This window comes from Microtus ochrogaster, chromosome 5, assembly GCF_000317375.1.
Source record: "Microtus ochrogaster isolate Prairie Vole_2 chromosome 5, MicOch1.0, whole genome shotgun sequence".
NCBI lineage: Eukaryota > Metazoa > Chordata > Mammalia > Rodentia > Cricetidae > Microtus > Microtus ochrogaster.
This window is the reverse complement of record NC_022012.1, coordinates 29,082,860-29,105,602: the sequence shown is the minus strand read 5'-3', so window position 1 is coordinate 29,105,602 and position 22,743 is coordinate 29,082,860. Positions and strand designations below refer to the sequence as shown.

Genomic DNA, 22,743 nt, shown 5'->3' with positions numbered 1-22,743 from the left:
AATTTTTGTCAGATGGTGCTCTGTTTCCTCACAGAGGGTTCCTCCTTCTCCTCCGCAGCTCTGCACACAAGTGTGTCTGTGTGTGTATGTGTGTGTGGCCTTGTAATGTCCATCTAAGCGGAGCTGTTGCAGAGATGGCTGCAAGTGTGTGAAAACGGGGTACCTAGAGAAGCCTGGCAAGACTTAGTGAGGTGCTGTGTCCCAGCTTCAAGGTGGCTGTTGTCTACGCCATCCCCATCGGTTCCTTTCTCAGCCTCAGGCATCACTCGAATCTCAGCTCCGGTGGGGAATGGCCCATTTTCCTAAAATAGTTGATGTGGCATATTGGACTTCTGGCTGGAAAGAAGGCCTTTTGGGAGCTGAATTCTTAGACATCATGTGTTCAGCCATCACTTCACGTTCTGCACACCAAGAAACTGGGGCCCAGAGAGGTTGAGTAACAGTGTCAGGGTCACACAGCTGACTTTTTAAGTCTGTGGGCATTTCTTCCATAGGTAGCAAGACTTCCTGAGTTGACATGAGTGTGGAAACAGGTTGAGTCAAACATAGCCCTTGGCAGCTGGCTGGATTGCTGAGGGAATTCAGGCTGATCACAACCAGGGTCGTAGCTTCCTTGTCTGGGGTGCTTGGCCTCATAGACTCAATTCATTCCCCACCTCCTCCTCATTCTCTGGCTCCTGCCTCCTCTGCCTCCCAGGGTAGTGAAAACTCTGCTCAGAGCTGCTTCTTGTCTGATTGCTTCTGAGTGCTGGAAACACAACACTAATTAATGTGTCTGTGACTCTAGGCTTGGCTGCTGGGCTGGTCCCCATGCCCTCCCCGGAGCCAGGCAGACTTGGAGAGCTGGCCCCCCAGCTTCTTTGAGCGCGCTGCTGGCAGACGCATATTCTAACGGAGCACATCTGCTGGCTATATAATCTCTCGTATTTGCCCTCCTCACTTGGCGCTTTGACGGGAGACCTCCCGGGGCCTGCCTGTGCTCCAGCCAGAGTGTTTGCTTTGCGATTTTGCCGGAATACCATCTGATTCTGCCCTCACATCTTCCGCAGGTTCTAATCAAGCTCTTACTTTATTTAATTAAAAATCTATCTCAGGCAAATACAGAGTAAATTAGGAAACTCTCCTATTCCTGGAACACAGGGAAGGCCGCCCTCCTCAGGGAACTGGCCCAGACACTTTCCTGGGCTGAGATGTCACAGCAGAGCAGGTGGAGGGGCTCTGTGGGTCGGGAAGGCTTTAATAACCTTAAGAATCCTCAACAGCCATTGCATCTGTCTCATCCTGAGACCAGGACCCTTTCCAGTGACCATTTTGACTTCAGGTTAGGGGCAGTATGAGGGGATGTACATCTGTAGAGTCTTAGCCAGGCGGAATCCTGCTGGACTAGAGGCAATTTACAAGATTGGGAGAGGCCCTGAGACTCCCTGGGGTGGGGAAGCGGGGATTCTTCACCCATGGAAAACAGCTGAGGCCAGGAATGTGGAGCCTCAAAGCATCAAGGAGGCCTCCAGGCAGAGCCTGGCAGCCTTTTCTGGCCCAAATCCAGTTTGCTTAGGAGAATGGCCGATGTAGGAGATGCCAGCTCGAGCTTCCTTTCTGTCTGTGGGAATTGTCTCAGAGTCCCGTTAGAGCCTTTGTAACTGGTCACCCTTCCGGTTGACCTCCAGGCTTGAATAAACACCTCACCCATACAAACCCAGCCCTGTGCCCCCAGACACAATGCCAGGCCAAGGCCATGACAGATGCAGAGAGAGAGAGAAGAGTGGATGTCTTTTAGAGGTGACCCCCAAAACAAAATTGGGCCTGTTTAAATTGAATTCTGAGGCCCTGCCCTGAGAAGCCTGGCTTTTAACTAGGTGGACAGATGACATCCTGCTGGCGTTTGAGACCAGAAGCCTGGGCAAAGAGCGCTGGTCCGGAGCTGGAACCGTGGGATCGATTTTAAATGTTAATCAAGCTGTGTGACCTCCTGGGCATGCCTTTGCCTCTCTGAGTCTCTCCCTGAGCGTATCAGTAAAGCACATGGAATAATCTGGAATTTCAATACTTTGTTGATGAACCGAGATAGCAGGGAACAAGGAGGCTTGACTGGTGAGTCGTCTGTACTCTGAGGACAAGGTGGTGTCCTGTTTTAGCTCCTGCATGCAAGCCTTCAGAGGAATGGATAGCGCTTAGGTCTTCTCTTTCTAGCATTCTCTGGCAGCCCCATGGAGGGGTGTGAGGGGGCAGGGGAAGGCTTCCTGAACACAGGGACTGAGTGGTCTCTGAAGGTGAACATCCTACAGCTTCACTTGGCAGATGTGTTCTGCCCAAATCGAGAGACATACATGGTCCCCATGTCTTCCCCAGCTTTCCCCCAACCCTACAATTGTGGACCCCTTCTCAATTTAGCCACATCTCAAGGGGGGCAAAGAAAACAGCTACTGCTCTCTATAGTGTCCTTGTCTGTCCTCTAACACACACCCGGCCTGGCCCCGGCCCCCAGACCATCTATTCCACAGAGGGTTTCTTTCCCGCCCCTTTTGGGCCAGGCTGGGTTGAGGTGGGTGAGGGTCTGATGCCCGCCCTTCCAACCTCAGCCTAGGCCGAGCTGCTATCTGCTCCTCTGTGGTCTGTCTGCTGCTGCACTTGGAATCATGCACCCCTCGTGTTCAGCTGTGTAGATCTGACGGTACCCTGACACACTCTTAAATATTTCATCTCAGAGCGTGAGCAGCGTCCCAGCTGATGACCCTGTCGTCGGAGCTCCATAGCAGCTGCCAGCAGGCTGCCAAGGCCAGGCTGGGGCTTCCCTCTCTCGCCGGCCCAGGGTTCATCTACATGTGCCTGGAGATCAGAGACGAAACCTTATGGGGCTGGGGAGGTGGAACCAAGAGCTCCGGCAGGGGGATGCTGGTCTAGGCCTTTTGCTTCTCTGAGCCTCAGTTTTTCGCCTGCAATAACAATCCCTGATCCAGTCTGGAGGAGCTCTGAGAGCTGCTGGGAGCCGCTTTGCAGCTGTGAATGAGCATCACTTATGTGTGAACTGTTTCCCCACAGTTCCCTTTTCTGGAAGACCTGGCCAGAGGAAGGAGGTGACAAGGCCGAGCTCTTAAAACTGGGAAGCTCAAGGAGCCACTGAGCAAATCCCCACATCTTCAGACAGGTCTGTCCCAGTAAGGGCTGTCCCGGGGACATTTGAAACAAAGAGCAAGGGGGAAAATGGTTAGAATAAGGCCCTGAGGTGAAATCTCATTGGGATGACCTGGAAGAACTGGGATTGGGTCTTTGGTGATTCATGAAGTCATGGAGGACCAAACCCGAGGCTTCTTCTTCAGAGAGGTCAGGGCATGCAGAGCTTTTCTGGCCCCTTTGGAGGTCGGCCTTGGAAGAAAGGCCATTCATACCATGTACACTCTCTTCTGAGCTTGCATTGCTGCTACGGGTCTGGACTTATTTACAAAGCTTAGCACCCCGGATCCTCATCTGCTTGCCAGTGTGCAGCCAAACATGCTGGGTGGGAAAGTGACAGGGGGTGGCAATATGATTTCCCAAGGAGGGGGTCTTTTTTAGTCCCCCTTGGGTGGGAATAAAGAGGAGAGGGCAGGAGCAGGGAGGACCAGACGGGACGATAGCCAATGGAGAGCCTCCCTCCTCTAGCTTTCTCAGAAGGACCCCGCCAGTAGCCGAGCCCTTGGTGTTTCCTTGAGTCCTTATGTCTGTGCGCAGGTGACTTACCCAGGACTGTGAGGCGCGCGGGACGGGACCGGATGGCAGCTTGGATGGCCTGGCACTCGTACACGGCGTCATCCTGCAGCTCGGCCCGCAGGATCTTCAGGTGGTGCTCTCCTGAGAGGTGGTTCCCCACCACCAGGTACTGGGGGTAACCTGGGGAGAAAAAAGCAGGAAGTATGAGAGCTCCAGGTAGTCCCATGGCTGATTACCGGGGCCTATTCAGAGGAAACTCTCTTGGAAAAGGAAATGCGCATCTAGTGAGTGGTGGCTCAGGCAGAGGTCTTCCTGTCAGAGTTCCTCCCTTCTGTGGAAGAAGGATCTTTCTGGAAGGTGGGCTAGGGGTCTGATATCTGGCCTGGACAGAGCTGACCTCAGGTGGCCTTCTGGTGACGGATACACAGGACACTTAATTATATGACAAGACTTCCTCTGAGCAGCTCCCTGCTGCTTCTTTACCCAGCTTACTGGACCGCTCAGCCCCAACAACCACAAGCCCTTGTTTCTTTATTTTTTAAAAAATTCCTTTCTTTCTCTCCTTATTTGTTTGTTTCTTCACATGTGTGTGGACACAGACATGCCACCTACACAGAGGTCAGAGAACAACTTGTGGCGGTCGGTTCTTTCTCTCTATCATGTTGGTCCCAAGGATTGAACTCAGGTCATCAGGCAGAGCTGAGCCATTTCATTGGCTCTCTGCTTGTATAGCTCAGTGTTCTATCAGAGCCTCCCCCCCCGCCCCCCTTATTGAGCCTCTTACTTCATGGATGACTCCCGTGTTTCCCCTTGTTCATCTGTGCATTGCTGATTTATCTCATGGGCTGAAATGACTGGGCTTCCAGAGGGAAAAGAGAGCAGTCGCGCTTCCCTCCCTAGCTCAGGGGGAGCTCGCGTGGTGGGGTGGGCACGGGTGGCAGAGGCACAGCAATGGGAGCCCTCTGGCATGCGATCAGGCCTTTGATCTCAGTGTGTGTCAAGGAGCACAAAAGCAGTAGTTTCTCAGGATGGTGGTGTGCGTGCGTGTATGTGTGTGTGTGTGTGTGTCTGTGTGTGTGTGTGTGTACGTGCGTGTGTGTGTGTGTGTGCGCATGTGTCTGTGGGTGTGATGCTAGTTCTAAACTCTAAGGAAAACGGGAGAAGCCAGTGTTAAATGCAAAAGTATAGGGCATGTTGGATAGGCAGACCTGGATATGGGGTAATGCTCTGGGAAGTGCTGTCTGTATTCAGTGGAGTTTGCTAAAGGGGATACTAAGGGGGAAGGGGAGAAGGGGGGCAGAGGGGGAGGGGAAGGGAGGAGAGGGAGAGAGAGACTGATTCTGAAATTCACCAAGTGCACCAAACAAGAGAGAAAGGGAATGAAAAAAAAAGGGGAGAGATTTACTTGGAAAGGATCACGGAGAGAAGTTTGGTCCCCAGGAAGCAGAGGAAATGGCTGTGCAGCCTCATCCTTCAGTCATAACGCACTGTGCACCTTGAATCATGGCTGTCCATTTCTGGGCATTCCTACCTCCCATCCCCAAGCCCCAGGGCCTGATTAAGCACTTAGGAAGCACTCAGGACACTTAGGAATTTGGGGCCTCAGTATAGACACACTGGTGATGAATAATAGATTAAATAAAAGTTTGAAGATGCTGAATCATTCAGCAGTTGTTGCGGCCAGCTGGCTGACTGAATACAAACATTGGCTACAGCCACAGCCGTAGACTGGGTCTTGCCCTCTCTGGGGTCTTGGGCTAGAAGCCTCTTATCCTGTCGGCTGTTATCCTTCTATCCCCTCACCTGACTTCTGCTTTTCTCACATCCTTTGCTCCATGGGATTCTATTGACTCTGCCCATCTCTCCTTAGAGACCACTCGGGATAACCTAAGGGTGGTTGAGAGATGGGGCAGGGCTCTCTGGGGGTGCCTATTCCTAGTCAGTGGGGGGGTGGGTAGCCACAGTCTCCCCAAATACCAACCAACAGGTTCTGTGAGCTCTTGTACAACTGAGACCATCCTCATCATGACACGGGAGGACCCTGATCTCTGCAGCTGATCAGGGCTGGCCAGAAATGCTGCCCAGCGTCAGCTGCACCAAAGGAGGGCACTGTCTACCTCTCACTCACTTTCCTGCCTTCTGATGGGCAAAGGCAGTAAGCCCAGGCAGGTGAAGCTGGCTTTCCGACTGCTGCTGGCCTCTGTGCTGCTGGCCACCCTGCCCTCCAGCCTCCCCTCCACCCCCTGCTCTTCTGCAATTAGGTCTGTCCCCTGCAGGCATGTTGGATGGAAGAGGTGTCTTTTTTGTTGATGTTGCTGCTGTTGTCTGGCAAGCCATCAGCAGCAGGATTGCACTCTCGCTAGCTGTGGAAAACATCGGTGATGGGTTTGTTTGTATTTGCCTAATTAGACAGCGAGAGCCACGATGCTATCTCAAGGATTGGCAGCATCTTTGGAAAACACACACAGGAGCAGAGCTTCTGAGGAATTTTCTAGCCTTTTCCACGGGATCAGAGGTTCAGAGTGTCTAGCTTCTAGTCACGTCATGTAGGTTCAAACTCCAGTTTATCTCTTCCTCGCTCTCTCCCCCTGGCACTTCAGCTCTGTGTCTCAGCTTCCTTGTGGTAAGTAGAGCACAATGCTGGTCTCTCATGAGTGAAGATTAAAATGGGATAGTCTATGTAAAGTGCCTCCTGCATACTGAGTATTCGACATAGGAGCCCACTCTGTAGCTAAGGCTGGCTTTGAACTGATGTCAAGTCTATACAAACCTCCCCAAATTTACAGGGATCAGCTACCAACGTCCACTCCTATCTTCCATACCCGCTAATTTGAATACAAGTTGAGGAGCCTGCTGGGCTCAGGGAGTAAAGTCTTGCCGTGCAAGAATGAGGATCTGAGTTCAGCTCCTCAGCAGCCCCCAAACTGGGCATGACTGGATTAGAAGAAAGGGGCAGAGAGCAGCAGATCCCAGGGCCTTACTGTCCAGCCAGCCCCGCCCACTGGTGAGCCCCAGGCTCAGTGATAGAACCTGTCTCAAAAACTAGGTAGAGACTGACTGAAGAAGACACCCATTATTGATCTCTGACTTCTATATACACACATATGGTGGTTTAAATGAAAATGACCCCCATAGGTTCCTAGGGAGTGGCACTTTCAGGAGGTGTGGCCTTGTTGGAGTGGGTGTGGCTTTTTTTTTTTTTTTTTGAAGAAATGTGTCACTAGGAGTAGGCTTTGAGGTTTCAAATACTCAAGTCAGGGCCAGTGTTACCCTTTTTTTCCTGCCGACCGAAGATCTGGATGTAGAACTCTGAGCTACTTTTCCAGCGCCGTGTCTGTCTGTGTTCCACTCTGCTTCTCACCATGATGATAATGGATTAGCCTCTGAACTGTAAGTCAGCCCCAATTAAATACTTTCTTTTATAAGAGTTACCATGGACATGGTGTCTCTTCTTAGCAAAAGAAACCACAAGACAATGTGCATGGGCACACTCACCTGCATACACATGCATACATATGCCTCTCTCTCTCTCTCTCTCTCTCTCTCTCTCTCTCTCTCTCTCTTTCTCTCTCTCTCACACACACACACACACACACACACACACACACACACACACACCCTCACTCACTGTGGAAAAAGTACCAGTGTCAGGGAGTTAGAGTTGGGGTGTTCATCTTGGAAGGGAACAGACAGGGTTTCATGGACTGAGATCAGTAACATAATTAAATCATTTTTTCCCTCAACCGTTACTGTTTACTTTTCAAATAAAGTGGGGCAGGGTGGAATCTTTTTCTCCCTGTGGACAATCATGGATTCATAAGGCATCTGAGAAGTACCGATCTTCCCAGGAGAAAAATGTTCTGTCTGCTCCTGAGAACGTGGTGACAAATATTCTCTTTCTGGCGTCTCATTCTTAGAGGCCAGAAAGACACTGCGGTGTCAGCGAGAGACTCATGTCTAGTGCACTTAGGAAGGTGGCATGAAACAGAGGAGGACGGAGCTACAGCAGCAGGAAGTCCTGACTGCACCTCCATTTCCCTGCCTTATGCACTCAGCAGATCTTGCTGAATTCAAGTTGTGTTCTGTTCTGTCCCTACTGACCAGGCAAGCAAGCAGTGTTTATGGAGCCCGTGAGAACCTATCATTATTGTCAGGATAACGTTTGCGGATAGATGATTAAATACAGGGCAGATATTTCTCAGGAGCCTGAGCTTATGGCCTCTGCAGGAGAGAGTTCAGGGCCTGTCTTCCTTAGTGACTAGGTCAGGCTGGAGAGGCAGCCAGCCCAGACTTGTCCTTAGCACCCACAGGCCAGATCCTGGATCCTAGAGAGCAAGGTATGGAGCTTCAGATCAGAGATGCAATTATCTATGCCTTGATGATCACTTTATAATCTGTCCCTAGTGACCTTCATTTGGCCACTGACCTGATAAGACACTGCCCCTGGCCAAAGGCCGATGATATCATTAATCAGGAAGCCCAGACTGTCCCCCTCATCAGTCATGGTGTTGGTCCAGGCTCAGAGCTGCCCAGGGCATAAGCAATTCTCATTTGGGAAGGTCATAGCGTTCCTCCATATCTCTAGGGTACCGGAGCTGAGCATCTCTGAAGTTGGCCGGTTCCCATAACACTTAAACTTTATGGCAGCACAGTATATTTTGGAGATATTCTCCGGTATTTTATCTATGCTCAGCTGGGCTGCAGCATCAGGCCCTGCGACTGCTATTGACCATTGCTATAATGTTTCAATATACATGTTTGGCAAGACATAATTCACATTTTAAAATATTAATTTCCCAGTGTTTCTGAGTGCACTTTGATTTTTATTTTCCTGCAGCTGTACAGCATGAACCAGGCGAAGCTACTTACCAGTCAAATGCGTATTTCTCATACATCCTCCATCCCCAGCCATTCCCAGATGGCCGGGGAGTGACACCCAGATCTGTCCTTCTGCACATCATGCACTTCAGCCCAGCAGTCAGCCCCTTTCTTACCCATCCCAGGACAGAATAATGATGGAACAGGCAAGAGACATGAGGATGGCTGCAGTCTCTATGCCCTGGGGAAAGTGGGGGTTGGCAAGGTGTTTGGATGAGATTCTGAGGTAGCCATGCAAAAGAGTTACCAAATGACATGGCCTGGCACCAACAGCAGAGCTGACATGCCAGTCAGCAGCAGCTGGAGGAGGCCCCCATCATGCAGCTTGCCTGGGTGGCTGAGCAAGGCTGGCATTTAGTGTAAACCCTTCCTGTCTTTTTTTCCCCATCATGAGATGAATCTTAGGAGAAACAGGCTTTCTTGTGAGTTTTCAGTTCATTGGCTGTCTCCTTGGGTGGGAAGCTAGACCATGTCTTGATAAATGAGGATTTATATCGGGCCAACAAACAGGAGCACTTGATGTTTGGAAATCAGACTTCACGGGAATCACGTTGACTTTGGAACGGATGCTGTGCTAGGTTTAGAACTGCCCAGAAGAGTGAGGATCAGTACTCATAGCCAGAGCCCCTTGGACTCCTAGGGATCTCTGTCCAGACCTCACCCTGTCTGGAAAGTTGAAGAGCTGGCTGGGAAGTCGAACCATTAATGACATTGGAGATGGAATACGGGAGTTCCATAGTGGTGAAGATGGGGTGAGGCAGTGTAGGCGCTGGGCCGTTGTGTATAGGTGGGGGAGTCTGGAAGTACTCACTTGAGAGATCTCTTCCTACACCAAGAGCCAAGCCGTCCTTAATCCACAGAACGAAGCCATCGTATTCTGGGATGGCACACAGCAGCGTCACTGGCTGTCCTGACACCACCACTTGGTCCTGGGGCTGTTGGCTGAAGGAGTAGACTTGGCCTGGGGAGGGAAGCACAGTGGTCGGTCAGCGTGGGCAGCAGCGTCTGGATGACTCTTTTCACACCCTCTAAGCAGAGTCAGGCTGTCCTGAAGGTATCAGCCTCATTCTCATCTTTCAGGGGCTGTCTCTGGACTCCAGACTCCAGCCCCTCCCCTATCTAACCCTGATGTTGACTTTGGAGATGAACCTCAGCCACCATGGGACACATACCTCTTTTCTTTTGGTGGGATTCTCACCTAACTCAGGAGTGATGATGGCTCTAGTTCAACCTGGCAATCCAGACAATCTGAGTGGCTGGTAGGGCCTTGGCAGGACCTGGTAGCTGTGTTTACCCACATCTTTCTTATTCTATCCTTTTCTGCAGTTAGCTCTTACGATCTCCCCCTTGGAAATCACTTGGGAGTCTATGCCTCTCATCCACACCTCAAAGCAAGATGCCACAACCATTGAAGCTATTGGTTCATATTTTATTAAACAAATAGTTTGCTGCACACATGAGATACTAGGCCCTGTGCTGAGATTTTAAACATGAGCTCATGAATTCTTTCATTCTGCTAACAACCTAACCACAGCAGGCACCGTCTCTGTGTGGAGATCGGGAGGCTGGCATAAGTAGGGGACAAAGGAGAGTAGCGCTGAGCTGACTCTGTACTTGCAGTGCTTGGTGTACGGCCTGGGTGTACTATGCTCACAGTGCCCCCCTGCAGACAGCTCTGCAAGACTGGGAACGGAGGCATCTATCGATGGCAATCTGAGGCAGGTTGGAGGCGGTGAACCTGTCTCGTTCTGGCTCTGAGGGTTGTTCTTATTTGCTGAGCTAGGCTCCATGCAGCTCCCCAAGCCTCAGTTTGGGGACAGTCACTCACTAAAGAAGGGAGATGATAACATGAGCTGTATTCCTGGGAGGCCACCATAGAGTGGACCGTGAGAAACTGATACTGACGACCAGGGATTACTGCACACGCTTCTCCTAGAGAGAATCTAATGTTTCAGGGCAGAAAAAAAAATCACTATTTTATACCAAAGAAACCGGGACCGGAGAGGCACAGCAGTCTACGCAGGATGACACAGATAATGAGTGACAGAGCTGGGGCTCGGATGACACCCACTTGAGTTCTGAGCCCTCAGTTTTTCCCACCCCATCCCCAAAGAGAGAGATACTGAATGGTGGGAAAAGAGGCTGGGAGCCGGCTGCTACCTCCTTTCCATATCACCACAGATGACCTGGACTTGAATTGCTGCCCCATACAGGGCTAAACTATGGGCACATGGAGAGCTGAGGTGCAGGGGAGGGCATGGGGCCCCAATCAGCAGACAGTACGGGCAGCAGGAACTTCTAGAGTTGACAACCTCTCTGAGGAGTCTTATTAAAAATCAAATTGGTCTGGAATTGTGGGAGTAACACTTTTTCTTCTAACTTAAACTTTACAAATTAGATTACATAGGATATTTTAATCAGCTCTGGGTAGTGGTTTTTTTCCCCTACTCCGTCTCTTAAGTTTTCCATTGTAAGTAGGCTGTTTCTGGCACCAAAACAAGAGAGAAAGATGAGACAGAAGAGAAAGAGGACCGAAGGGAGTAGCCATAAAGTGGGGGTCCAGAGAGGGAAGAAGGAGAGTGGGAGAGGGAGGGAGAGAAGAGGCAGAAAAAGAGAGGAGAAAGAAGAGACAGAAAAAGAGGGAGAAAAAGAGACTGGAGATGGGAAAAGGAGGGAGAACAGAGGAGGAGGAAGAAAGAAGAGGAAAGAGAGAAGAGAGGAAGAGGACAGGAGGAAGGATGGAGGCTGGGGAAGAGAAGGGAATGGAGGGCAGAGGAGGAGAGGAATAAGAGAGGAGGAGAGGGAAGAAGGGAGGAGGAAAAGGAGGATGGAGAGCAGACGGGAGGAGCAGAAGTAGGAAGAGGTGAGGATAAGAAGAGGAGGAGGAAGGGGGCAGGGCATCTTTCCTAGGCTTCTCTTCCTGCTCCAATCTTTTATCCTGGAATGTTTTTTTTTTGCAAGGACAGTATCAAGGCAGCTGCAGTAGCAGCCAAAGATTGTGTGATCAGAGAGAATTACCAGGTTGTCAGCCAGGGGCTCAAGGAGAAAGCCCTAAAGGAAGGGGGTCCAAGCTTCCAAATGTCCCTTATTAGGAACTTCCCCAGGAGGTGGCTGTCTATCCATCACACCCCATCCTTTTTATGCTTGGTAGAAGGAACAGGAGATTGTTGAAGATGCTTGGGGCATCCATCCCTCGGGGCAAGAGTGAGTCCTAGATGATCATCATGGAAGTCAGGCCATTTGGATGGTAGGGGACACTGGGAGAAGAGGTCAGTGGCAACACTGGGGAGCTAACTAGGGGTAATCGCAAGGCCACACTGGAGGGCTTCTCAGAACCAGGAGTCGGAGCATATACAGGATCTGCCCAATCACACCTGGAGGGCAAGGCAGGAGAGGTCAGAGAACTGCTTAGGTGCAGTTCCGATGGTGGTAAATGGAGCATTAGTCACCCACTGTTTATGTTGGGACCCCTTGGATTTTCTGTGAAAAGCATGTTTCTAGGGGGAGAGGGCACACAAGTCTCAAAATCATCCAACAGATGTGATTTGGAAGTTATTTTGGGGAGAGGGGTGGAGACTGAACACCCCCAAACAAGAGTCTTTCTTTTTTGGTTCAATTTTAATATTTTTGCATTATGTTCAAGCCACTAAAATTACTCTGTCTCTTAGTGCCAGGTGTGGGATACAAGGCCTTGCAAACAGCATAGGCTCTTGTCGTTGCTCTTAGCTCCTCACTGTAACTAGATAGTAAAAATAGACACTATGATGACACACAGACTTAGGTTCTAGAGATCAAGCCAGAGCTGAACTGAGAACTTTGTTTCCACTGGTTCCATTTGGGAATGCTAGAAGGTGCTATTCAGGCTGCAGGAGAAAAGGCACTAATGGAATTATCCAGGGATGTACTCTGAATGATACATACAAACTTACCAGGTAAAACGTGCCCACTGGAGCAATAGTGGCATGATGGTTATAGGGGCAACCAACTGCCTTCTGATTGGATTTAAGGCCCACTCCCCCAAAAGAAACTATTTAAATGGGCAAGTTATCAGACTGTCTTCTAAATCTTTATGGCTGTACCCACAGATTATAGCCTAGCTTCCAATGTTTGTTGGAGAAGCTTGTGTGTGTGTGTGTGTGTGTGTGTGTGTGTGTGTGTGTGTGTGTAGCAGTCAGCAGCTAATATAGATTCATAACCAGTCAGAGTGTTGGGAATAAGCAACTGCTGAGTGTTCATCTGTAAATGAGGTATAGCTATATCATCTCCCACCCCCACTCTTCAAGGCCCAGGGAGCAGGAAGAGTGGACAGAAAGAATGTCAGAGCTGGAGGGTTGGGAGATGTGCTGTGCCATGCTGTCTTCTGGGCCTGGATGGCCATTGCACTCATGAGCTCATTGCTGCTATGGTTACACAAGACTGCAGGAGCAAGCCATGAAATCAGTCAGCATTCCAGCACACAGAATGGGGAGAGCCAGAGGGGCAAGTTGGGGGGTAGATAGGATCAAGATACATTTGTATACATATATAAAATTGTCAAAGAATAAATAAAAGATATTAAAAATAAATATACTTTTTCTTTGAAAGTGGAGATGCTTTTAATGATGGTCTTAAACTTGGTAGATTAGAAAAGTCACTGAAAGTTGGAATCCTAGAGTAGAGCATAAGACTCTTGATCTCAGAGTCATGGTTTTGAGCCCCATGTTGGGTGCCAGTTGTAGTTTTTGCTGGCTTGTTGCTGCTGCCTGTGTGCAGTCCCTGTTTCCCGGAGTCAGGGGGTGAGAAGATGCAAAGTCAATGGCACAGACCCTGGGAGATTCTAATACAAAAGCTTTCTATTGATAACAGTTTGGGGATGTTTATGGGGTTAGGGAAATTAAACTGCGCAGGAATGTTTCCGGTTGGTCCTCTGGAAATTGATGGTCACTGCTGGCGGGTTGTGATTAGCTAGAAGCATGCATCATTAGTTACCATGCCTTTGGTTCACTGACAGGTTGTCTTGGCCAATTTTGCTTACTCATTGTGAGTTTGCATGCACTTGCTTGTGCTTACGCTATTGCCCTGTCTCTCTTCCAAGCATGTTTCTGTCTCCTCCTCCCATTTTGCCATAGGATTGATGTAGATGTGTCCTATAGATCCTGTCTTCATAGGAATTTGGGGATTCAAACTCAAGTCTTCATGCTTAAGTGGCAAGTGTTTTCCCTCTGAGGCATCCCCTCAGCCTGGGGGTGTGCTCATGGGAGGAATTGTGGGACCCTACTTTTCTCTCTCCCTTGTTTCTCAGCTTGAAGTGAATAGTTTTGTTCCACCAATTACCTAGAGGCAATCGAACCTCTTGGACCAAGCCCTGGAGAACCATGAGCCATAACAGCTCTTTTGTTTTCATAAATTGATTGTCTTAGGCATTTTCCACATGTCAGAAAGCTGCTGAACACTCAGAGGCTCACACAGATGAAGGAGTTTGCCCAAGTTTACAACTTTATACTGTTACCCCAGGCAAAATTCGGTCTTGAGAGTCTGTGCAACATCGTTCTTTCAGTACTACTCCACTGTGGCTAAGGAGCAGAACACCTGACCTAGTCCAATTCTCCATTTAGCGCTCACACCACCATTCAGATCGCCCAAGGGCCTTTGGAATGTAGAGATTCCTTGGGCTTCCCCTGACTCCATGTCACCCCCTCCCGAGGTGCACGTACATGTGGCATGCTTGGGAACAAAGAACTGGCTTCCAGGCTTCACTTCTTCTGCAGAACTTTTCCATTATCTTTTTAATTAACCACCTTAAGTTTCCCTTCCTCTTGAGACAGGGTCTTGTTACGTAGTCCGTATGACTCCTGAACTTGCAATCTTCCTGTATCTGTCTCCTCTGTGCTGGAATAGCAGTCATGTGTCATTACCCCTGTTCCACTTTGGGCTTTGTATAGAACGTCTTTCCCCTTCCTCTGGTGTCATGCAACTTCCCTGGGTCTTCTTTCCCTTTCTACAGGCCCAGGTCCCATTCTACTCTGAGGGCCACCTGGGAGGTCTGTAAGGGATGAGGCTGCATATCCTCTAAGGCCAAGGCTCTAGGGCTTAGAGTCTCTGGTGCTGTGACTTCTCTGGGTGAGGAGCAGAGAGAAAGATGGCCAGTGTCTCCAGGCCCATGCTGCATTTGGAGAGACACCATGGTTGTTACGTAGCTCTGCCACACACAGATGCCAGTCCCAAGTCTTCTGGGGACGCATTCCGGTCCTTCAGTGTCTTAACTCCATTGTCACTCATAGGAAAGGCCTTTGATTTGTGCTTTCCTGGTGGTAGAAAAAGGAGCATGGACCAGGACACTGGGCTTGGGATTGGCAGCTGTCACCACAGAGGAGATCTAGCCCTGGAGCACTCTCTGCCTTGAGCCTGGTCAGAGATGCGGTCTTCACACCTGACTCCTACTGCAGCCCCCTCATGCTTGGAGCCCAGCTTGGAGGTTCAGGGCTGTGTCCTCAGTTTCTTCTTTTTCATGCTCGGCCTGGACAGTTTGGCCTGCCTTTGTCAGGTAGAGGACTGAGAGAATGTAGCCATTGCTTAAAGTCAGAGGCCCTGGAATGCTTTCTCTTGCTGTGAGAGCCTGTGATCTGTACTGTAGACACGTATGCATGGCCAGCATCATGCTTGTGGGTGGTGGAAATCAATAAAATCCTGCCTATTCCTGTCTCAAAACTCAAGACTGCTGGTGGGATGTACTGAGAGCTCCTGGACGGTCACCTTAGGATATAAAGGGTCATGCAACCATCTTAGACAGGTCATATAAAGTTTATGTGGAGCTTAAGAAATCCCTGTTTCTAGGAGGCTGGTGAGCTGGCTCAGTGCGTAAAGGTGCTGACTGTGAAAACCTAATGACCTGAACTTGTTGCAAGGACCCAATATAAAGGTGGGAAGAGCTGACTCCACAAAGTTGTCCTCCAACGTCCTCGTGTGTATTGTTATTACACAAACACACATACACACACGTGCACGCACTCACGCACATACAACTGCTGCTAATATATAAAAGAGAAAGGCCTGCTTTAAGATGGCAGTTGGAAGTACAGAGAAGCTTCCTGAAGTGTGTGGTGACAGGAGGATGCTAAGGATAAACTCATTTTGGGACAGGAAGGGTAAGGCTCCTCAGATACCTCCCAGAGCGACTGAATATTGTCACCTTCCTAAGCCCAAGTCCTGCACAGTAGAAAGGATGTAGCTGCAATCTGGTCCTAGAAGGAACTCTACTCTGTCACTACCTGTATAACTGGGACAAGCTCCTTACCTTCTCTGAACCTCAGTTTCCTGATGTCCCCAGAGGGGCTGGATGACAGCAATGAAAGCGTTATAAGGATGCAGGTCTTGTACACAAGCCATCCTGTATGCGGTGTTCCACAAAGGGCTCCTGTCACCACTGTCCACACATCTCTGTGAGTCCAGGACTATACAAACTGGACCCTAAGCAGCTCCTGCCATGATCTGAGAATGGAACTCCCACAACTCTGATGTGGGACTCTGTTAAATCAGCAGGTAGAGACCAGAGCTGAGCCCTCCTGAATGCTTCAGAGCATCCCTTCCCAGCCAGCCTTGGAGGCTCCCAAAGCACCTGGCCAGCAGCACAGGAAGGGCTCCAGTGTGGCCATCTGCTCTATCAGTGACCAATTGGAGGAAGCTTAAGAATACTCATTCCGGGGATATTTTACTGCCAGTTTTCTCTCGGCTCAGAGCACAGAGCAAATTGCCTCTTAGGAGATTAAAGAAAGCTGTCCTTGTCAGGAGAGGCAAGCAAGGGGAAAGGAGAAGAGTGGGAGCCAGTGACTCCTAATGACACCAGAACACTACTTGGGGACACAGAGAAGGGACCCAGTGCGTGGCACAGATTTGTTTCCAGCCCTTGACCTGTTAGCACTGGTGCTGGTGCCAGTTCACTGATTGACAAATAACAAATCTGATTTTTATGGAGGACTTAAGTGGGTGGGGTGGCAGTAACTATAGCAACCTCAGGGCCCGAAGTAGGGACAGGAACCACCTCAGCTGCATGTGGGGCAAAGGACTGTGTTTTCGCTGGCCATGGGCTTAGAGCCTGGAGAAAGCAAAGGTGTGTGCCTGGAGCTGGAATAAAAAGCTGCACCAAATTCGTGCCCAAAGCGAGGAATAAAGAAGAAAGCACAGGGAGCTGGATTCTGAAGTGGTCTGCAGGGCAAGCCAGATAGGATAGGGAGGGGCTGTCTCCAGGAATGTTGATCATCTATGCAGAGTTTGGAGGTCAGGATGTGGCCAGGGAGGGACAGCTCTAGAACCACACTATCCCAGGCTGTGCTCTGTTATCTCCTTAGAGCTGGGACATTGTCCTGGGACAGTTGCCTAGTTTCTCTAGCTCTAGGGTCTGTGTGTTGGAAGCTTGTGGAGTTATCTGAGATAACAGAACCAGACATTGGGTCTAAAGTACACAGAACCCTTCATGCCTTCTTTAGCCACGGCTATCGCTCTCATTTTGAACTGGTGTGTGGAGTATGTATGGAAGAAAATTGTCAGGAGGGGACACTAACCCAAAAGGGAGAGAGTCAGAGAAAGACACACAGAGAGAGACAGAGAGACAGAGAGAAAGACAGAGAGAGGTACACATAGAGAGAGACACAGAGAGAGTGTTGGGGGTAAGGATGGGAGATGGGGGGAGGGGAAGGGTTGAGGGGAGCTGTCTGCACCAGTCCCCAAATTTGTGCTGAGATGCTTACACTTAATGAGAAGCCATCGAAGATCTGGGACCCATTTACTCGGACCTCCGTTTTAGGAAGATCACAGGATAATGGTGGGGAGGATGGATGGAGAAGGATCATCCACAGACAGGAGGACTGATCATTAAGATGGCACTGTCATAAGGGCTCAGCTAAAGCTATATTGGTAGGATGAAGAAAATGCGTTTAGCATCCGCTTGGAGGTAGGACTGATAGTGTTTGGGGGGTGGGTGGGTGATGGAGGCTACTGTCAGTGATGGTGGAGTCTCTTTGCTGTCTTCTCTCTCTTTCTCTCTCTCTCTCTCTCTCTCTCTCTCTCTCTCTCTCTCTTCTCTCTCTCTCTCTCTCTCTCTCTCTCTCTCTCTCTCTCTCTCTCTCTCTCTCTCTCACACACACACACACACACACACACACACACACACACAGACACACACACCCCATAATCATATCCATGCCTCCACTACAGTCTCTTCTCCACTTCTATTAGTCTCTCCTCCCCTAAAGAGTTCTTTCTACTTTCATGTCTTATATAGTACTTGGTGTGAACCTGAGAATTCATCTCTAAACATATATATTGATGTGACTATCTAAGTAGGCCAAGGTTTATTTAGTCAGGGCCTGCAGGAACCAGCTGTCTGGAATCAGGTATTTAACTCTGGTCAAGGTTCATACAGGTTTTGCGTTCTGCTAGCCAGAGGTCATCCTAACCCATCTTTCTTGGGAGAAAGAAGCTGGGAGAACTTAGTTGTCCCTTTCTCTTTGACCTTTGCTGGGATAGAGATTTGAAGGCACTTTCAGTTCCAAAATCATCATTTACAAACACTGGAAGCTTTGGTTCTGTTGCACAGGTGAGGAGAAACTTGCCAGTGTCGTGAATGTTCTAGAAAGAACAGGAGGATTTTGTTTCGGTATGTATGGGAGTACCTGCCTGCTGCTCTTCCCAGGAGTGATTATTCTTCTTCCATTTCCTAATTCCTTGCAGGAGCTAGGACAGCACACACAGCTTGTGGCTCTGATCACCTCACACCTCTGTCCTCAGGACACAATCTACCAAGGTTGTCCGGGACACGATGGGTCTCTAATGAAGAACAATCGGGCTGACCAAGGCAGGGTGAGTCCAAAGTCGCAATAAATCCTGTGCCTGCTGATTATCAGCGTTGCAGCTCCAGCCAGAGCCTGCCCTGTGCTCATTAGCAGCAGGACGGGGCCTCCTCCATCCATCCAGCCAAGGCCTGGGTGCCAAGAAGATGCTGATAAGTGCTGTAGCAAATGGAGATCCTCTATGCCCATGAAGGAGTTCATCCATCCTTGTCTGAGTCACCCTCAGAGGATGAGGATGGGCAGAGTGATACAGGTCTGTAGGGGAAGCGGGAGGTGTAGAAAGGCGACATTCTTGCCATGAAGCAGGACCCTGGATGGTGTCCAGACCTGCTGCTCTTTGGTCATGGGACTCAGGCTGGGTTCCTCTGGCTGCAACTGGGATTTTGGTGACTTCAAACAGGGAAGGGTGGTGAGCAATAGGAAAGTGGACTGAAGAGCAGGCAGAGGGCTGTGTTTGTACCCCAGGTGGGGAAGTAGACCTTGGCCATGGGTACCACTGGGCTCAGGTTGAGACTGGGCCACGGATTAGCCTGCCCCACGACTCCTAGTGTCTTTCACTCTTTGTGAAGGTCACAGGATGGACACATGAAGCTGTATCTTATCCTCGTCCTGAGAACCCTGCTTTGTCACTTCTTAGCTGTGTGCCTTTGGACCTGCCTGCCCTTCCTCAAGCTCAGATTGATCACCTGTGAGATGCAGAATTTGGACCACTAGATAATCATCCCCCTTCAGCCCCCTTCTTCTCAACCTAGATGCTGCATTCGCTAACTTACCCACATCCCTACTTTTACAAGCCCAAAGGATGAAAATAGTAAAACCCGAGGCACGAGGAAGTCAAAACAAACTCCCAGGGACTCTTGATCTGTTTGGGGGGAAGATCTGTGTCCTAAATACTATTTCTTTTAAACAAGGATATTTAAATAATCATTTTATAGTGCTGTAGACCTTGCCAGTTGGAATAGTTCTAAAACTTTTATGTGTGTAAGAATTATAGTTTCCTGGACTCGAGCTTAGAGAGGCTGAGATGGTAGATTCGCATGGTGTCAAGGAGCCTATGTCTAACAGCTTCCAACAGTTGGGGGACCACAGTTGGGGTGCATCCATATATAAACAACATTTGTCTCAGGGTAGGCACTCTTTTTATTCTTAAAATTATCAGATTCTCGCCCAGCTACTGTCTTTTTCTGAACGTGCCCTGTTTTCCGCAAACTAAACACAGAAGGCATTGGACAAAGTTAACAGTTTTCCACACACCTTTGAAAATGTGTGCAAACGTTTTATCCACAAAATGTCAAGTGGTGCTGCAAAGGCAGGGCTGGGGAACCACGTCCTACCCTTGGTCCTGCGGGTCTCTGGATCCCAGGGTCTCTGTGTGCAATGCCCAAGGGTTCAGAAGGACTGGTTCAGTTTAGAGTGTCTGCAGGGGTTCCATGAAGGACAGCTCGATTCTTCCCACTGACAGGAGCGTAAGCCTAGCACCTTGGAATATTGGGTGGCTGGGACAGGCTGGCGTTAAGTCTAAGTGCTTTTGTCCCTGTGCACAAACCTTACGCTGAGAACAACAGCTCAAATATGGCATTTAGTGGCCTTTTGAGCTGTTCCCGGCTGCAAGGAAGCCATTCTAGTGCATGTCCTCAGTTCCTCCTCTCTCAGAGGTTAATACAATCAACTTCAAATTTTTAATTAATTTTACTTACACAGAGTCTCTCTCTCTCTCTCTCTCTCTCTCTCTCTCTCTCTCTCTCTCTCTCTCTCTCTTTCTCTCTCCGTGTGTGTGTGTGTGTGTGTGTGTGTGTGTGTGTAAAGTGGTTCTCCCCTTTTACCATGTGAGTCCCAGGAATTAAACTGATAGACTTGGCAGCATACACCTTTACCCCACCGAACGATCTTGCTGTCGCCTAAATGCAACCAACTCTTTATAATCCTTGTTAATGGAGAGGAGCAGGGGTGTGAATAATTCCTGTGACCTCAGCCAATGAGTGCACTTTCACTTTGGGATGCCTTTTGTTATTCTTGTGTGAAAATGAATTTGATTTTCTGGGAATTTTTAATATATATATATATATATATATACGCACACATAAACACATATTTTTTAAAAAACAAACTCACAATCTGATGATGGACACGGAGGACTCCCTGTCTCCTCCTCAGCTGGGTGGGAAGGATCTCTTCTGTCCTAGTCCAAAGTCAGAGTTAGCCACACGCTCCCTCCTGCTTTGTCATCTCTCTGGCTCACACCTTCCAGAGGAGGCCGGGGGGGGGGGATATTAACTGATTTTGCCTTTAAAGGACTTTCATTCCCTTTGGGCCTCATGCAAATAAGAGCAGAACAAGAAGCTGTGAAATGTGAGCAGAGGACTTCATTAAGCAATCCTGGTGATAGCATTTGCCAGGAATGGGGACAATTTGCCAGCAGATAATTGAGAGCTGACTATATATATGTCCTAATTAAAAAAGTGATTCTCCTCACTGCCCTGGGATTCTGGGCCCAGTCTTCTGGTTGACTTGGGATATTAGCCACAGCTAACTTTTGTATACACTTTACGCTTCACCAGGCACTTCCTATGCATTATCTTACTCAATCCATCCTCTCAGTACCCCAAGGAGAAGGGCTGATCACCAGTCTCCCAAGTAGAGACTTGAGTGGCTAACGCTCAGAGCCAACTGTTCCGCTGTAGCCATGCAGTTCAGTCTTCTCCCTCACTCTGGCCTTTTTTTTTGTCACCATCAAAGAGACAACCTTGAGAGGTCTTTCACTATCTGTTTCCACCCAAAGAGGCATCAGCAAAGAAAACACAGCTAGCTTGCAATAGCTACCCCTGTCTTTTAAAAGTTTGTAGATGTGTAGAGCAGAGAAGCTTATTCTAAAAGCACTTAGGAAGAAGGTGAGGGGATGTTCGGGCTTCCGGGGGTTAGAATTGGGTTCTTCTTTCCAAGGGGGATTAGGCTGGGTCATTGAGTCTGGTGTCTCGGAAGATAGGTTGGTCATGTAGAGATGGAGTGGGTAGAGACAGAACTCCTAGGATACAAGAACAGCTCCGCCTACAGGCTGGTCATTTCCACTGCAATCCTGAGACGCAGAGCCTTTTCCATTTCATGGATGAGGAACGGGAAACTCAGAGAGGTTAAGAAACTGGTACTTGCAAGTTGAGCATCCAAACTGCCTAGGCTCCCACAAAGCCAGTGCGTGCAGTAGGATCAGAAACCCATTGCCATTGTTCTTGAGTTCTCAGTAGTCCTCATTGTCCGCTATGTTCAGAGAGTCCAGTTTTATCCCAGGCTTTTCCAGACCCAGGCCAGCTGGCCTTGGTGAGTTCCCAGTAGAACATCCCCATTGTCTCAGTGTGTGGGTGCACCCCTCGCGGTCCTGAGTTCCTTGCTCGTGCTCTCTCTCCTTCTGCTCCTGATTTGGACCTTGAGATTTCTGTCCGGTGCTCCAATGTGAGTCTCTGTCTCTGTCTCCTTTCATCCTGGATGGAGGTGGGGGTTCCTTGGACTTCCCACAGGACAGGGAACCCTGATTGCTTTTTGGGCTGAGGAGGGGGGGACTTAATTGGGGGAGGGGGAGGGAAATGAAATGGGAGGCGGTGGCGGGGAAGAGACAGGTTCCCTGATTGCTTTTTGGGCTGAGGAGGGGGGGACTTAATTGGGGGAGGGGGAGGGAAATGAAATGGGAGGCGGTGGCGGGGAAGAGACAGAAATCTTTAATAAATAAATAAATTTAAAAAAAAGAGAAAAAAGAAACTGGTACTTGGTCATTGGTGATGAATAGTAGAACTAGGATTTGAATTCTTTCCTTCCAATGCGGGCGTTTGTTTATACAACTGTACTGCATATAGCGGGAGTTTGAATCCTGGGTTTTCTCTTTAGAGGGCAGAGACTGGAGACAGTGCCCTCTAATTGTTCCAGCTCTGCTCCAAGAACAGATGTGACGTGATAGGCCATCTGCTTTATACCCTCCACGGATAGCCCCTGCCCAACTCTAAATCAGGGTAATACTCTCATGTGCCCTCGGGGCTGAGGTGAGCCCCATAAACATTAATTTAGGATGAATGTTCTCTGCACCCGGGCTAAGGCGTGACTGTTACATTCTTCTTTGTGTGTATGTGTGCCTGTCTAGAAGCCCGCATTCACACTCCAAACTCCAGTGCCATTCACCTTGTTTTTTGAGAGCACCGCTCAGACCTGGAGCTCTCAAAGGCCAGTAGCCTTCCTGCGTCCACCTCCCCAGTACTTGGGTTCCAAGTGCGGGATACCCTGCGTGGCTTTTTGACGTGTGTTTTCAAGATCAAACTCATGGAAAGCACCTTTCTGACTAGTTATCTCTCCCTCCCTCCCTCCCTCCCTCCCT

At 49.3% G+C, this 22,743-nt stretch overlaps 1 protein-coding gene across 7 annotated transcripts in view; it reads right to left on the bottom strand.

Annotated features, from left to right (window-relative positions):
- Kirrel3 (kirre like nephrin family adhesion molecule 3) overlaps positions 1–22,743 on the bottom strand; it is a 562,524-nt gene that overhangs the window by 86,090 nt on the left and 453,691 nt on the right. For all 7 annotated transcript variants that reach the window (XM_026779208.1, XM_026779203.1, XM_026779205.1 and 4 more), the window contains 2 exons: positions 9,377–9,526; positions 3,718–3,867 (listed from right to left, as the gene is read on the bottom strand). In XM_026779208.1, coding sequence (XP_026635009.1) covers positions 3,718–3,867; positions 9,377–9,526 — 300 coding nt within the window. The remainder of the gene's footprint in view (positions 1–3,717; positions 3,868–9,376; positions 9,527–22,743) is intronic.